General features: G+C 35.9%; 1 protein-coding gene across 1 annotated transcript in view; it reads right to left on the bottom strand.

Annotated features, from left to right (window-relative positions):
• The window catches only part of gbe1b (glucan (1,4-alpha-), branching enzyme 1b), a 100,493-nt gene extending 94,386 nt beyond the window's left edge, over window positions 1-6,107 (bottom strand). The window contains exon 1 of the mRNA XM_055027793.1: window positions 5,924-6,107. Within this exon, the coding sequence (XP_054883768.1) occupies window positions 5,924-6,021 (98 nt within the window). The 5' untranslated portion in view covers window positions 6,022-6,107. The remainder of the gene's footprint in view (window positions 1-5,923) is intronic.
• Window positions 6,108-18,367: the final 12,260 nt, after the last annotated feature.

The raw sequence follows: 18,367 nt of genomic DNA, 5'->3' as shown, positions 1-18,367 counted from the left end.
AGGACAAAAGCTTAGTTCCCCACTGACAAAACGAGCCAGCTTCAAAGAGCTTTGAATTAAATAAATACGACACATGTATTTACCTACAACAGCATTGGGTGGTTCAGAAAGAGTTGAATTATTTATGAAAACATCTGTACAGATGGAAATTAAAGTCTTGACAGTTAAGAAAAATGGTAATTTTACCTAAAATTACTTTCATATTGGTGGCAAAACAATCCAAACTGCAAGATGAGGAAGATTTTATACAAGAATAATTTAGCATCAGACCTTCATTTTCTGATTTTGGTCATCCATCTAATGTCACAAAGCAGCTTACATTTTATAACCACAGAGTAACAAGCTCAGAATTTAGACATATTTAGAAGATTTACAGTCCATTCACCAGTTTTCATGTAAACAAAAGCCCTTTTTAGATTATTTAATTTCCTTTTTCAAAGAGAAACACTCATTTTGGTCGATGCAATTTTCTTTGAGGTCTACCCTGAAGAATAATTTAATTTTTAGAACAAGGACACTCAAATGCGGAAACATGTGCTAAATATGTTTTGATGAAAAGTGTTGCTTTAAATATAGTCCGAAAAAAAGGAATTGTTTCTATCTGTGGGAAAACATCACAAACCTTTATCTGACTTTTGATAAAGTTAAAAAAAAAGTTTATTATTATTATTTGCTGTCCTTAGCATTGATTACAGCATAGTATGGTAAAATTGATAGATCTTCTGCTCTGATTATTTGACTTGTGCATCCCTTGACGTCCCCACTCCAACATATATGTATGACACCCACTGAAATAAACCACAGAATAAACCCATAAACCCACTACATAAACATATTTAGTGTTTTGCTCTAAAGAATAACAATGTAATATCTCCAGGGGAAGCCAGCCTATCAAAAGCTGTTTAACACACACGCCAGTCCTAGCTTGGTAACTCTTTAACACAGTTTTCTTAAACAGAGGGATTGGTTTAGCGCTAAGTGATGGCCGTCTTTCAGCCAGCCTTTCAATGCCAAACAATGAAAGGCGAACTGCTTAGTCTATGTTAGTTTATGCCCACTCCAGCACCTTTCCTGGTGAATTATAAACCTTAGACAATGAAGAATGGAAAAAAATAAAAAAATAAATAAACAATACAACTTTTACAAACCTTTGTATACCACACAGGGCTGTACATTATAATGTACATTAAGAAGCTGCATTTTAAATTATGGCAAGCATTTTATGCTTTTGCTACAAAATTACAAATCTCAATGAGCTAAAAATCGTTTATATATAGGTCTGCTTTGAGATCAACTACCCCATACAGAGTCCTGTCCAGCAAAGCTCCCACAGCTTATTCTTAATTGTTTAAGTGGTCTTTTTTTTAAAATCATTTTACAGTATTTGTGAACACAATCCATTATATTTATATGCAAGTTCTTATTGCGACTTGGATAAAAAATAAATAAAAAATATTTCTTAAATAACTTGAAATCCAACTAAGTTTAGTTTTTTTGTTCTTTTCTTTATTGGTAATTATTGGTAATGAGAAACTTATTCAGTAAAGATATAGAAGTAATCGCTTTATATTTCTAATCAAATTCAGCATTTTTTATTTTATTAAATAGCTTTGTATTTTAACAAAATTTTCAGTATTTAAAATACCATCTGTATCAATCTTTGGGAAAGAGCTGAACTCTGTGTCAGGTTAACACACTCCTGGTTGCAAAATGTGAAAACCTAAATATAGAGTGATCGGTTCTGTCGTGATGCGTTGCGTGAGTGATGGTGACAGCTGAAGCACAGTGGTGTCGAGTCCATCCAGATCACATGAAGACACACATGAGAAAGCTGTTCAACCGCTGATCTTAGATCGTATTGGGGTTTACGTCAGGTCATCAGTAAGGAGTGTTTGAAATAACATCCTTTTGGCTGAGGATCGAGGAAGCAAAGGAAATGGAAATAGCTTAGTATCTGAACAGAAGTCCATTGCCAAAAAACGAACTTTTTTGAAGTATTGTGACAAAGTGGTAACTAACTGATGTCACTCAACTCAAAACAATTACTCTCACTGAAATTGAACTGGCAGAAAATGTATTCACTTTTTACAGCCAAATTTAATCAACCAATCAATTCACATGTTCCTTCTGATGTGCTTTTGTGTGTTCATATAATTACTACAGTAAGCCCTCGCCTATTTGCTGTTCAGTATTTGTCAATTCACCATTTACACATTTTTCCCTGTAACAACTCCAATTTGTTCATAAAAAAATTTGCCTAGCCGTGAAGCACACAAGCAAAAAGCTGAAATATGTAAGTACAATGTTATTTGGCACGCTATTGGCTGGTATTTGCAAAGCAGCCAGTCCAGCAGCAGAATTCATTTTCATGGCGTTGACTGGTTGAATGGAGACAAGGAAGATTGCATCCATTAGCTTTTTCTTAATTTTTCTTGGGATTTTATCTGTTAATATGTGGATGTGATATTTAACCCCTTTGAATAATAGGAGTCCACTTTACTTAACAAAACTGTGCTAATAATGAAAATAATAATCAGTTTTGCTCCAAACACACTGTATTACCATTACAAGCAAGTTAATATTAATTGCTAGGTTTTTAGGTTTTGCTGAAAGCCCTTTGCTTGTATTTGGAGTCCAGTTATGGAGGGAATGTTAAATACAGTATGTGAAATAAACCAAGATGAAGGCAAAATGTAAAAACTTTTTGTGGTTCATGATTTAGTAACTTTTGGACCCACATTGATCAGCAACACCTGAAAAATAAAAACACATTTGTCTTTAGAACACCTTTTTATACAGATCAGTGTAAAAAGGTGTTCTGACTGCAAGATGCCCAGGCCCAGAAACTGCAAGACATTTCTCCTCCACCACTGTGCTGAGAAGTCTGAGGTTTCTGTGGTGATTCGCCTCACCAGACAAATGACCTAATTACAAAAACCTGGGAAAGACAGTGACCAGTCCAAGCAAACCCAAAGGCAAGTCTTCCATACTCTAGATACTACACAAGCTAAAAGTGTACAAATCCTGAACTTGAGATGAACTGGTCCAATTTTAAGTTTCTGAACTCTAAAAGTGAAGAGACATGCACTTTTTTTTTTATTGCGTCATTTTAAGATATAAATTGTACTGCAGTTAAAAAAAAATCACTTCTCAACCCTTCCTGCAGAATTGTGCAAGAGGAAGGTTAAATATTGACACATGTCAACAGAACTCTGCACATTCTAGCAATAGCATGCAAACAGCCCCAGCAGCAGGTTTTATAATCCCTTTCAAAAACCGCATCCCAGTGAAATTAAACAAGAGGAGAAACAAGCAACCACAAAAACTAATTGGGATGAGAGAGTTCTCCTGGAATCATATTAACTGTGCAGAACGTCTCTGTGTGACATGAAAGTTGATTAGACCTGAAAAATGGGCAGCTCTGATCCCTGGGTTGGTGGTGAAATCCAAAGAATCAATCTTTGTGGTCATAGGTCTCCTTCTGATAACGCTGCTAAATTCTTGCCACTGGGACTCAGCATGCCACAGCAGCTCAAAAAAAAAAAGAAAAGGAGATTTTGATTTCAGCTTGTGTTTGTGTTATGGTGTTTGGTCTCTGGGGATGAGAACACTGGGAGCTTATCAAGAATTAACCTTGACACAGCAGCAATTCTATATGTAAAATACTTTATGTGCAGCGTTTATCAGCAGGACAGGTGTTGGAGACATGTCTAGTGTGCAGTGAAGCCTAGAAATCCCAAGCTGTGTCTTAGATGGAACTGACATGCTCATCTCTCTGCGAGGCTACAGCCCTGATCGCTGGCTCCAAATACTAAGCAGGTGGTCCCTTACCTGCCACATTAGAAACGAGATCTGACACGGTAATGAAAACACATGAAACTATGTGGTCCCTTAGTGGAGTTTTGAGGCTTAGTTTCACTGAAGGATGACCCAAAATGAGCAGATGCCTCTCTGGGTTATTATTACTGTCATCTTCTGACTGAGAAACGGGACATCATCAGAAGAGGGTGATTTAACATGAACTGGAAATTAAGTGAAACAACTTCAATGCAATGAGATGAGATAGAACCATTTCTATTTAATAAAGTGTCTAAGGTGCGATAATAAGCAGCACAGAATTAAATATCCACCACAGTTTTCGCACAGGTTTTTACAGACAAGCAAATGGTGAGCAATGAACAAATCATTTAATGTAAAAACGTATCAGTAAAAATGTAATAAAAATTGTTTGTAAAGAATATATTTATTCACAGTGCTGTTTTAAAAATACATTTTTCCATTGTTAAAGAAAATAAACTCACATCTAATTGTATTTCTGCTAATGTAAAACTTTGCTAATGTTCTGGTCAACATAACCTATAGCATGAGTTGAAGTAAATGCCAAAATGTTTTCTCCTTTAGAGCGCACACAGATGTACATATTAAGGATTTATGATTAATGTTTTTAAAAAAAGTGCATTTGATCTTTTTTGACTTCTCTTGTTATTTTGACTGATTTACATCTCTCATTTCATAATTCATTGTGATTCTGATGCTTCACATTGAATCATAATTTGGAAATCTATAAAATAAAAATGAAAATTTGCTTATCAAGCAACAGTACTGTCATGAAATATGAATGCATAGTGATTTTCAAATCTATTTATAGAAAATCCTCATTCACCCTTTGCAAAAAGTCACGATTGTACCAATCAGTAGAGCTAGTCACCTCTAACAATTTTAACCCATTGGATTAATTTCAAAAGCACACTTGCTTTTAAACAAAAAATTCTAACTAACCAGTCTCATTAGGTAGAAGAATAGTTTTTAAGGTGAATAATTTGAGAAGTTGGTTTTGACACAAGTTTGATGGGTGTTAAATGGGTTGAGAAAGGTAACACACAATTCTAAGGCAAACATTTCCAGGGATTTGCAGAACAACAAAGTTCTATTTTTCATGCAATTATTCAGGGCTATCATAGTGAAGAGGGACTAAATACAAATGCACACCACACCTTTCAGATTTTTTGTAAAGAAACAAACACATGCAATGCTTTACTTTCACACTTAAACACTACTTTGTGATAATTAACCAGCAAAAATAACAGCAAAATATAATGCAATTTGAGAGCTTGACAGGAGAAAATGCAAAAGTGATAATAAACAAAAAACTGCAGGACTTTTTAAGACATCTGAGAAAGACGAGCAACTGACGCCATGAAATAATTGCTAAATATTGCCAAACAGCCTGTCAGTTGAGCTTAATCCAAACAGTCTTCCACTTCATGCATGAGTCCAAGTCTAAATTTGTTTCAATGTCAACTCTGGGTTAAAGGGAGCAAATTGTGTAACACACTCTGCAGAGGTCAGTAGGAATGCAGGATCTACTACACTGCAAGTGTCTGCAGCTGCATACTCAAAACTCTGCACAGCAATTCGATGTTTTCGTTCACACATAAAAAAACAAAACAAACATCAGACACACAGGCAGCAGGGTGAACTTCAGCGCCGCCTCAGCGCATCGAATGACTGAAGCACGTCGGACCCTTAAGCTGTCACACACAGGAAGTTTAAACGACTTGCGTTTTCCTGCTGCAACCTGTCACGCAAAATGTGGCTTTTCTGGCAGTTTTTCATGACTTTCCTATGGGCTGCAATCATATCTGAATGCCAGCTGGTAGGACCAGAGTGATGAAGAGGGGGAGGGTTGAAAGGTTAGCCCACTGTGCATGAGTGGGAATGGTGCTCTGTGCTTCTCCTCATTCGTTCCGTGGCCACAGAAGGAGACGCTCTATTGCACAACGATCGAGTTTTGAATGTCAGGTGTGTTTTATGTGTTTCAAGACACGGATGCAAGGTAAGCGTGGCTCTTTCCTCGCTTTAGCGGGGGTCTTGGCTTTGACACGCTGTGCACGGAAACCGAAGTGTGAGTCGGTTGGTTTACCTCCTCCTGAAGTCGTTCTCGTACTTTTTGAGGTGAGGGTCCGTCTGGAGAAGGTTGTTGAATTCGGGAATTGAGACATTATCTTCATGGTCTTCCATGGTTTCTGCAGCCAGACGAAACCAATCGAGCACCGACCGCTCCGGTGATGACAGTGACAGAAAGGGAAAGAGAGGGGAGGGGGGGATGTGTTTCGGGCTTCGAGCAACCGGAGCCCCGCAGCGAATCACGCTGCTCCTCTGCCTGAGCCCGTCCCACCGCACCGGGCCGAGTTTACAACACACCAGAAGCCTGACAGCTGATCCGTTTCTGATGTGCTGCTCTGTGCCTTTAAGGAGCCACTCCAAAGGAATATAAGTCGATGTATTGACTCCTTTGCAACGGATCTGATTATTATTATTATTATTATAAACTACAGTACCGAAACTTTAAAAAGTCATCCAGCTACAGATAAATACGACATACTTAGTAGCAAATTAAACATTGTTACACATTAGCATAACAATTCAAATTGTATCCTCAAGATTGGCATTGAACATCACAGAATAGGAAAATTACAAAAGTGTAGAATAGAACAATTATTCACAGGTGCATCTTAATAAATCAGAATATCATAACTGATATCAACAATTTGTGTCAAAACAGTGAAATTCATTTATTGGGACCTGACATAGCAGAGCATAGGAGAGCGTTGAAATGCCTCCATGCATTTACTCTACACCTCAAAATGACTGCCGTTCATCTGCGCACACCACGCTATAATATCGAACCTGCGGCTGCTGGCGGGCTATTACTGATATTGGCATATGGAGTAACCACGGCGACGTAATTGGCAAAAAAAAAAAAAGCGAGGCAAATTCAAATCAAAACAAATTCTAAGAAAAAACAATTCTTAAGTTGTAAGTAGTGTAAGATAAGTATTGTTTCAAAAGAGCATAAGAAATCCTATGTTTTTTTTTAACAATAATATTTGTATATCTGTTTCTAAGAGATGAGTGTGTAACTAAGTGCCACGAAGTTAAATCTTGTCTAAGAAGAATATCAAAAAAATTTATGTTTCATAAGCAAATTACCTATTAATTTGCTATTGAGATTAGCGGGTTTTTTTCTAGTAACACACTGCCACGAAATACAAAGATCTTTACTTTCGCGATTAATGTCTGTTTTATGATATATTCACCACCAATGACAAAAAAAAAATGAGTCACTGTGATAAAAAATTCACCAACTGCACAGTTTTTAGTAATATTTTAAAAGACCAGAAGAAATCTTACATTTTTTGAACAATAACAATATTTGTTGTTAATCTGTTGCCAAGAGATGAGCGCGTTTTCTCGTAACCAAGTACCACAAAGTAAACATCTGATTTTTACTTTTGGAAAATTTACCAATTGTACATTTCAGTTTAGCTTATGTTTTATAAGCACTAATTAATTTGGTGTTAAGAGATGAGCAATTTTTTTCTGGTAACAAGCTGCCACGAAGCATAAATCAGATTTTTACATTTGCGTTTGTCTGTTTAATAATATATTTACCACCAATGACAAAAAAAAACAAAAATCACTTTTCTGCAAAAATTCGTAAGATAAGTAGTATTTCAAAAGATCATAAGAAATCTTATGATTTTTGAACAATAACAATATTTGTTAATCTTTTGCTAAGAGACGAGTGCGTTTCCAAAATTTACCAGCTGCAAATTTCTTGTGTGTGAGATAAGCAGTATGTCAAAAGAGTGTTTTATATACAATTTGGTGTTAAGAGATGAGTGTTTTGGGTTTTTTTCTTGTAACAAAAAAATCTGATTTTTATTTTTGCTTTGAATGGCAGCATTTGGGCTAACATTTGCATTTTGACTAATTTCAGCTCCAAGAGCCAGCACACACATCAAACAAAACCATTTACAAACTATTTGTAAATGATTTGGTGTGTCAAGCAGTCATTGGGCGAGAGGAGGATACACCTTGCACTGGTAAACAGTCCATCACAGGGCAACACACAACTCAAACAACCATACAGGGAATACACAATTAAATTAAAAGGCATTGCACCACTGGAAGAAGTTGGTGTTTCATGAGAAAACCCTGTATGCACGGCGAGAGGATCTGAGAGCAAACTCTACTACAACTGTTGGATACTTGCAGCTAAATGTGATTTGGAGATATGTTATGATCAATTGAGTGCATTTATTATTTTATTTATACCCCAATGAAACAATGTTTCATCTAAGACTCAACTTGATATTCTTTAAGCTATTAGTCTAATAAAGCAACCCCATTCAGCCTCATTTTTTAATTTAATCATTTAGAAATATTGTACATATTTTAAAAACAGACATCTCAATGATGAAATGAGGAAGCTACTTTGCAACATTGATTAAATGTCTTTACCTGTATATTTTTCTAGTTCCTGGTATAAATTAGTTGCTAAACAGTACATTATAGGGTATTTTACACTTATTTGTTCAAATACATTATTTATTTTCATCTCTGTAATAGGAAATCATTATGTGCACTGTCTGTTGTTAATCTTTCAAAAAAAGTTCTGTTTTTTTTTTGTTTTTCTATTTAATGATGTATTCATGCCCATGTAATGTATGAACATTTCAGGACTTTATGGACGTATGTCATGTGCAAAAGTAATGTGAAGAAAAATTAATGTAAAGAAAAAGAGAAGAAAGCCACTCTGAACCACATTTAGACACTTCTAAGTTTATGTAATAAAATGTTGCTGGAGATAGATTTAAAGAGTTAACATTTTCCTTCATATATCTGACTTGTGAGCCATTTCATGCATCCGATAATATCTATGGAAAACCAGCAACATTGATTTGTTCAAAGTTTACCTTAAGAAATGTTTGTTCAGTGTCAAAGTTGACCATTATGTAACTGGGTAAAGTGGACTGTAACATAGAGCTGACATGGACGCCTGTTTAGTACAGAATATCATCTACAAATCCATTGAATAAATGGTCTTAATATGTTTGTTCTTAAAAGTCAAGTCTTAAAATTCAGCAGCTACTCTATTGTCCCTTCCTCCTATTACTGTTCTGAGAGGCACATATTTCCAAACTGACTGCTCAAATTATTCTAATCTTATTCTTTATTGCCACAAACCTCTTCAGAATTGAGATGACAAAGTTATTGAATTCAAGATGATAACCTTGCAATAATTTAGATGAAGTCCCTCTTTGGAGGAGGCTGATAAATATGCATGCTGCCTGAAGACACAGAGCAGCTCCTGAGGAGTGTTGTCCTTGTCACAAAATGAAACCGTCCTAGCTAAAGGTCAGAAAGTGAGTGTCATTCTAAAGAGCCATCTGTTGGTAATAGATGGAACAAGGGTGTAGCTGTCCGCCACAGAAGGTTGTGCCAATAAATGCTGTCTCTTTGATTCACGGCTAAATAACAAATGTTTACAAGTAAATGTGAAAAAGCACAGAAGCCAAGGACAATGACTGACAAAAATGTTAGATTTAGCTGAAGGATCATAACCTGAGAAGATGTGGCAAGGAAGTGCTGATTTTTTTTTCTTTTTTTTTTGTTACTGAGAAAAACTAAACTTTTCTCAGTTTAGTTTTCCACATATAATAAAGTCTACAATCCTAAAAAGGTACATATCTCTGACTTCAGATGTCTCAAACTTAATCAGCACCTTTTACACCTTCCCTTCTTACACAGAAAAAATATTTAATTGATATTAACCCACATATTAAAGCTGACTGGCTATTATTTTTGTAATAGATTATTTCCAATAATTAAATAAAACGATAAATCCAACATTTTAATATATGTTTAAAATGTCCTTTATTAATGATGGTAGGTGCCTTGCTGTCGTGGTGCTGCTGGACCGCATGACTTTTGACTCTTGATCAGTCCGTCCTTCTGTCTTGTTTAGACCACTAGGTTTGGATTCCTATCTTAGCACTTCAAGGATTTAAGTCTTATTTAAAACATTTAAATAAGGCATTTGTGTGTTTTCTTCTGGGACTCCTCTGTCTGTTGGGTGCCACAGGGTTTCATTCTTGGTCTGCTCTTTTTCCTCTTTAGCTGCTGCCACTTAAAGCAGCTGCATCACTTTTCCTTTTACTGCTACGCAAACGATCTGCAGACCTAACTGTCTTTGAAACGTCACAATAGTGACTTTGAGCACTCCCTTTCTGTTTGTAGAGGTACAGCCACTGCATGCCTCTTGCAGTGGCTGTACCTATGCTGAGATCAACTTAATTAAAATAGCATCCACATCTGGCCTCCACACTTGCACTAAACACCAGATTAGAACAGAATGCATAGAATTTAGGTCTGTTTTATTGATTTTTCACCAGGGGTCAGATGATGATGTGTTATTTGGTAGACGTTCAAATATTATGATCTGGATAATTCTCTGTGGTGTTCCAGTGAATCTTGACACCATTTCCAGCATCCCTCCGCCCTCAAACCAAGAAATTATTGCTTTCCAAAAATGTTTACAAAACATTTTCGGAAAGCAGTTCTTCAGCATTTCTCTATTCTAAAGAACTGAGACGTGCATTTGAGAATTAGCCCCATTGGAGTTGATGTTTTGAGCACATCCAATTCGTGGTACTGAACTGTACACCCACAGCGGCAGTCAGAGAGGCATATCAGACATGCAAAACACAGCCAAAATGCCATATCTGTGTGACTTAATAGGAGCTGACACAATCCACCTTCTCATTCAACTAAAGTGACACTAGTACACAAACACGCTACACTGATGTCATTTGTAATAAAGAAAATATAATTAGTTCTTCAATACCTGTAATTATTTATGAAAGCATTATTGTTCGCCCAGGCTGAGAGAATTACTTTCCAGAGTGTTCAGCAAATATGAGGCCCCTCCAAGGCAAATAAGTAATAGCTGCTAGAAGATTTAGCAGGCGGATGTCAATAAGTGTCATAAATATTTCAAAAAGTACTTGCTTTCATAAAATAGTTATATGAATTGACTCAAAAATAATACACAACTAAACAATTATTTATTTTGGAAAACAACAGAGACAAGAAGTCAAGTGTTATAGGCCAAAAGAAGAGAAATATGAGATGAAATTGAGATGGTATTCCTTGCTTTTTCTATCTTTCTGAAAAGCGGTCAAAATACAAACTACACTCAAGTTTCACCACATTCGACCTTTAGTTAAAGTTTCCTTTTTCTAAATGTTAGCAAAACACATCTTTAATTAATTGAAATTCCATTTACAGACAAAAGACTTCTTACGTGTAAGGGATGAATCCCTGCTTTCAAAAATCGTTTCAAACCCAGCGGTGACAGTTTGATGTGATTAAAAAATGCAAAACTCTTTGAAAGGACAAATGTGAAAGTAAAAAAATCTGTTAGGAAGAAAAAGGAAGAATATTCAAATTATTCTAAAATCAAATAACATTCAAAAGTGTTTTTTTTTTTTTTTTGGTATTTACCACAACTGAACATGTGCTGCACAACAAGACCAGATTTACAGGGAAAGCCATCGTGGAATGGTCTAGACGTGTTACAATGGCCTCGTCATATCTACAGAAAACTGTAAACATGGACTTTTAAAATGTTGCTCTGCTACATAATTAGTGGCTGCGTATGGCACTATAAGTAAAATACCTGTCCCAGAACTATCCTTTTTTTTTAGCTATAACACTATATGTACAGAGAACATGATTTGAGGATGTCTATGAGTTGGCATCCCAGATGTTCGCAGCTGAATATTTTATTCAGGGAGCAGCTTTTCCAGGCACGCAACATCTTCAGACTCCAGCTGTCATACAGAAGTTGAGTCAGCTCCTCTGTTTGTGAGCTGGTTGAAAAAAACGAAAAACTACAGGATGCGAATCACCACAAAATACATCAGTTGAACTAAGCATAGGCATAAGGAAGTGGCTCTGTAATTGCAAACATCCGGCAGCGTGATTAGTTTTCATTCTCTGTATCTCAAATTGCTTCTGAATTGAAAAGCTGTGGAACAGTTGGACATATTACCTAAATCCTCATTATGTTTCTGAGTGGTTTGTGGTTTACAGTGCAAGAAAGTCTAAAAAAATATGCATGTAACAGCTTATTTTTTCTGTATCAACTGCTTTAAAATAGAATGACATAAAACTGCTTAAAGGTTTCAGTGACATGTTAAAATGCTTTGTTAAAGTGTTCATACCCTTAAAACCATAACACATTTTGTCAGCAATCACAAACTTTAACAAATTTCATAGGGATTTAATGTGATGAACGAACTCATCGCAGTGTATTATTATTAATTCTTCACCTGAACTCATTATTCAGTGTGTGCACAGCAGGAGATGTTAAGGTCTGATAGGAATGCAACCAGAATTTCTCTGTCTTGGCAGTGAGTCCCTGTGTGGAAGGCCAATCAACATAAAATCAAACCTAATTAAATATGTGAATTACAAACTGCAGAGGTCGAAGGCCAGGTCAACAATGACCACCATTGGTGCTGCTAATCGACAGGGTGATGGTGGAATTTGGACTACTATTGGTCTACAGAGGAGGAAATGGAGATTTTCTCATACAAAATTTCGTAATGGTCTGATGATATCTGGATTATTATTTATCTCATCATCACTGCCAAGTTGTTCCTATATTTTATCTTTAAATGTCTGGAAGTGAATAAACTTATTTGTTTCATTAACAATAGATCCACACTTTATTTCTATTAGTAATACTTGGTGATGATGATCTTGAGCTGACTGAAAATACTATGATTGTGACCATTCCCCATGAAGATAAAAAAAATCTGTCAACTAATAAACACCTTTGTTGATTGTTAAATATAGGAGACTAATTTATTGATTGATTAGAGAATGATATTTATTTACAACACAAAATGGACTGAACTTATATTATACTTTTCTAGTCATTCTGACCACTGAAATTGCTTTATACTAGAGTTATATTCACCCATTTGCACTCAAACATTCATACACCGATAAGTAGGCAATGCGGGGTTAAGTGCCTTGCCCAAAGGCACATTGACATGTGGTAGGAGGCAGCTGGAATCACACCCACAACCTTCCGATTCCAAGACAACAACTTTAGCCACAGTTGCCCCACTACCATAACACCAACACAATTTTCCAATCACCTTGCTAGTTATGCGCTGGTCAAGTAAAATCCTTTCAAAAACACAACTGTGAAGTTTGGGAGTCAATGTTATTAAATGATGTTAAAAAATGAGGAAAAGTTAATGATGTATGAGTACTTTTGCGTGGCACTGTGTGTCAGTGTGATGTTGGTCTCCATTTGCTGGTAATAAAATCAGATGTCAGCCATTAGTGTGCTGAAATACTGTGATCTGCATAGTTTCTTTGAAAGGTGGACAGCCGTCCTCAATGAATGCCACCAAGTGAGAAGGTTAACACAGAGCAATAAATGGAACCAGAGAGATTGGAAATGAAGCTAATGAGAGGCGATAAGATTCACTCCAGTCTTCAATTTCAAGCATGGAGTAGCTGGATCTCAGAAAGGACAAGAGACAGACACGAGGATGGAGATCTTTAATGGGAGACATTTACAGAGGGCAAAAGAGATACTGGTGTGTCAGGCAGAACAAAAAGCCCACGCTGACAATAATTTCTGATTCTGTGAAGTATTACTTTGAGGAGTTTAAACGTTCCAAATGATATGTCATGCTGTTACATGCAAAGACTAATCTGAATAATTCAAAATCGTGGATATGGCTAATGAAAAAAAAGGAAATAATGCCCCAGTGAGTGGTCTTCGTTGACGTCATACTCACTGATATAGGATGAGGCCCCACAGAAGTAAGCAGAACTCATAGTCGGATTGAGGATTTTATTTTTTATTTTTTTGCAAAACTCATTTATGAATTTCAGACTCGTCAGCCCCCTGAGAAGAAGGGAATTGTTAACACCTGACCTCACAATATAAAAGGGCCGAATGGTTTAAATCAAGCAGAAGGGGCTCTGGGGACGGCGTCAAAGGAAGAGGGTGAAAAGGGACGAATTTCAACTTGGTCTCAGAAAGGGGAAGTCATGACTTTTTTTAAACAGAAACAAGGACAATAAAAAAACAAGGTTAGGACAAAAATAATTACACTCGCCTTTAAGTTTCAGGGAAATCACAATTTTTGTATGTGCTGTGGATTTGACAAGGTTGCACTGCACAAAGTAAGAATAAAGCCTCCCTCGCAACGTGTGATTAATTGCAAATAAAGTAACATTTGAGGTCAATCTATGGAGCAACATATTGTTCAGGTAAGGACAATCGTTTAAGTGTTGTTCAAAACTAGACAAGAAAACAATCTTTTCAAGTACAAACTGTAAAAGATGGAGATTATATAAGACCAGAGAGTCAGAGCTGTTTTATACAACAGCAATGTAGATATATCATTGCATATTGCTTCCTCCACACTTATTGGAACCCCTAGTGAAGTTTGTCAAAAGAAATATATTCACCTTTATTCCATTAGCATAATCTCTTTTCATCAACTGTTCAAAAAGTACATCATTACGACCAATAAATAAGGCAAGGCAGCTTATTATTATTTACTAAAGCTAAATGCATTTCAGTAAATATAAGATGTTGTTGTTCAATAAGAAGTTTATCTGTGGTTCAGCGAGCAACAGTTTCCAGCTGGCCACAGGGGTCAAAGCTCAATCACTAAAAGCTTCCAACATAAGACGCTTCCATTAACAACTGACTTGTAACTTTTATACTGTCACTACATGGTGATACTTTTAATAAATATTTAAATAAAGATTTTGACAATAAAAGTTACCTACTGCTGATTTAAACAGGAGAAATGGCAAACATTGTTCAATATTACTACAACTAAAGTGTGCAAATGCATCATCTTACCTGGTCTCCTGCTGCTCATTTGCTTCTCCTCGAAGGGGCGAGTTGACACAGAGCCAGGCAGAGAAGCAACACAGGCTATATTTGTTTATAAACTGAAATGAACTTATGCGTTTAATTATCTCCATGTGCGCTCCATGAAAGCGCTTTTGCGGCCATGGATGCAGAATAATCGTACAAAGCAGAACAGGTCTGTTCTTAGTGGCGTCACAGAGTCTGTGATTTCTGGCCCACTTCTTCGAGGGGGTGACTTTTCTAAAATGCTAAAGTAATAATCTGTAATCACTTTAAATGTTTTCATTGCTAGATTAACAGAATTACAAAAAAAAAAAGAAAGAGGAAGACGAAACAGCTTCAAACGTTTCACTTCAGTACTGTACAAATTTAAGGAAAGAACATGAAAGGATTCTGGTTAAAATCAGAATGACAAAATAACCATATCTGTAAAAACAGCTTTGGAATAAAATATTAGGAATTCCAAATATACATGTTAGTATCAGCAGCAGAAACACTAACATCAGATGTCCTCTAACTAGAAACAAAAAGAGAGGGATATTTGACCAACGACTGTCAGACAAAGAGAAGGTGTTTAACAGAAATTACGTATTTCAGTTGTGGTATATTTTAAACAAATTCTCCTTCTTAACATAGGATTTATTTACCCTTTGAGCAAATGTGCCAGTGGTGCCACAACAACTAGAAACCAAAAATGTCAGTATGTGATTTTGGTCTGATCTGACCATAAAACCCTCAAGTCTCATTGAAATTTACAATAAATAATAATTCCATCCATCCACTCATTATATAGACTCACTTGTCCTTTCTGGCTCTAAGAGGAGATGGCTCCTAACTCCAACAGCCAATATTATACTGCAACAAACATTTTAATTTTAGGCCTTTTTTTATTTTTACCAGAGGTGCCAACCAGTGCAGAAGGTGCTGCTGTACTGCTACAGATAGACCAAAACACATGCGCAAAAATACAAACTTAAAATTGATCCACAGAAACATCCATGATTTAAAAGTGGTTACATCTGGGTTTTATATACGGGACGAAATAGAGAAAATAAATGCTGGAAATGTTGTTGTAAATGTATCTGCAGAATCAGCATTGTGCTGCATTTGTGCTAAATATTATACAGCTGGTAAATTAAAACCAGCTGTGTATAATCTATATAATCTGTATCACCAAAAAAAATCTTTGTGATGTCATGATGGGATTAGAATACAACATTCCTGATAATACATCATAAGGAGGTCAAGTTATGCACCAAAGACAAATCAACCTAGTTTACCTGGTTAAAACTGAGAGTTTAAGAATAATGTTGACATATTTCCATATGAAAGACTGAAATGGCAAATCAGGGATAATAGTAGCATTCTTTTCTTTGAAAAGAAACGTTTTAATGAAACTGAAACTCAACTAAAGAGCTCTAATTACATCCTTTGCATCAAAATTAAGAGTCATCAGTCTAAAATTTTTTATTATTTAACTAAATATATGATAATACATGGAAAAACATGAAACTGAAAAAAATCTCTGGCCAGAAACCCAATTTTCATGTTTTGTAGATTTGATTGACCAAATAATGAGCCCTTAGAGCAGCTGCGGCCACAATGGTTAAGTACAAGGTTTGTTTCTCTCAAGGTGATGCAAGAATTATGATAAGTCTTTCATTAAGAGGCAAAAAGTGGTTTAATAACCATCCATTCATGTTCTTTTCTTGCTCTCACACTTTAATGACCTCTTGTGAGGCCTGAGCCCACATTTGAAATTTGTCGAGCTGCTTTGAAAGAGGTCCATTACAGAATCATATATGATTATCTCCACAAGTCTCAACTTTACAATTTGCACAGGGTGAATAATTTGTCATTTCGTCTTCACGCTCAGAATCACTGAACACTGCCATGCCAGCCACTTCAAATTTCTACAGTGTTTGGCCTCCAGGTTCGCAGACAGAGTTTAAGAATATGTGGTGAGAGTGTTTTCAATTTTAAATCAGAAAAATCATCAGTTAGAAAAATACCTCTGTGTATCTCCTTTTGGTTTTTTATTCCTGTTTTATTCCTAAGGTTAAGAATGTATTTGCAAATGTGCGCCCACATACACTGAAAGCAAAATGTATTTTTAATGATTTTATGATTCCGAAGGAAAAAACAAAACTTTTCATACTTTTCCAATTTTTTTGTGTCTATATTCCCAGATATGTGATGAAAAACAGAAAATTTCCATCTACTGTACTGCATATCAAATCAATACCAGGTCAGGCCTTCTTTTGCATTAAATGCTGCATCCATGTGCTGTGGTATGGAGCCGATCACTGGTTCTGCTGATGTTCCAAGATGGCGTCTTGCTTAGATGTTTCTTATCTTTCTCTTGACAACATTTCTTGTAAATTCTCAACAGAGGAGAACATTAAGGGCTCTAAAATTTCCTAAATGGCTCCACGGAGTTCAAACTTGATAAACACAACGGACTAGAAAATTATGACTGACTGTAAAAATGTCACACTATTTTTTTTTTTTTATTAAAAAACACTAATCCTTAAAAAAATGGAACTGAAGCCCTCTTCTACATTTTACTGTTTTGTAAGCATGAGCAGCATCTCAGAATTATAAATTAATATTCTGTGTATAAAAATGGTAGAAAGGCCCATTTCTTTTACCTATTCTTCAAAATGGGAAAGACAAAAAAATATGTCATTGAAAAGCTATAAGGTCTATCTGTAACCAAGAAAAATATTTCCCTGATACCATGTTGCCAAATTTAAGTCAGTGTTACTTCTCTCAAAACATTAGTGTTATATACATAACTGTTTCTCATTATCGCATCGCCTTTGCAATCATTGTTACTTTGTTGGAAAATTTGAATAAAGGGTTTTAAACCACCAGCTTGCAAATTTTTCCTGTTGGTTCCAGTTTATTAAGGATAAAAATAGTTTCATCAGAATTAATGGCAGACATGCACTGACACATTTCTATACTGATTCTGGCAGGGTATACAAATTGTATCTCCATACCACTTAGTTAGGAGATATGAGTGCATATAAGCCATACACAAACTCTATTGCCTAACTTTGAAGAGCTTGACATTATATTATTATCACTTTTTAATATTTCACCACAGTAGTCATTGTCAGACGCTGTCACTGTCAGATGTGCCAACAGTGTTTGCCAATCATACAGACTGATCGAATTCAACTGTCAATCAGAAGCCAGTCAAGTTGTTTTCTTGACTTCAAAAAGCTTCTTTTGGAAATCATGACAAAAGATTCTCATCTTAAATTTAAAATCCCTCTGGGTGACAGTTGTTTAGACAGAACAACTGGTTGTGATTTAGAAAAAAAAAAGAGACAAAACACTTTTGAAACATTCGGTATGACTTTCAAAAGAACATCTCATTGCATAGAAATAAATAATCTATTCTCAAAATGGGGATATGTGAGGAAACATTTTTGCATGTACGTTTGTCTGTGCGGGTGTGCATCTTTGCTAAAAGTGAATAATGCTGATGGCATCGCTGTGAAGATGAGGTGAAAGCAGCCTATTATATGTCAGTCTGCCTTTGCCTCCCCCTCCTGGTGCCCTGATAGGGCTCTTCTCATTCAGACCTGC

This window comes from Poeciliopsis prolifica, unplaced genomic scaffold, assembly GCF_027474105.1.
Source record: "Poeciliopsis prolifica strain line A6 unplaced genomic scaffold, Auburn_PproV2 SCAFFOLD004, whole genome shotgun sequence".
Lineage (NCBI taxonomy): Eukaryota > Metazoa > Chordata > Actinopteri > Cyprinodontiformes > Poeciliidae > Poeciliopsis > Poeciliopsis prolifica.
The sequence above is the reverse complement of the archived record's forward strand: the minus strand, read 5'-3'. Positions and strand labels throughout refer to the sequence as shown.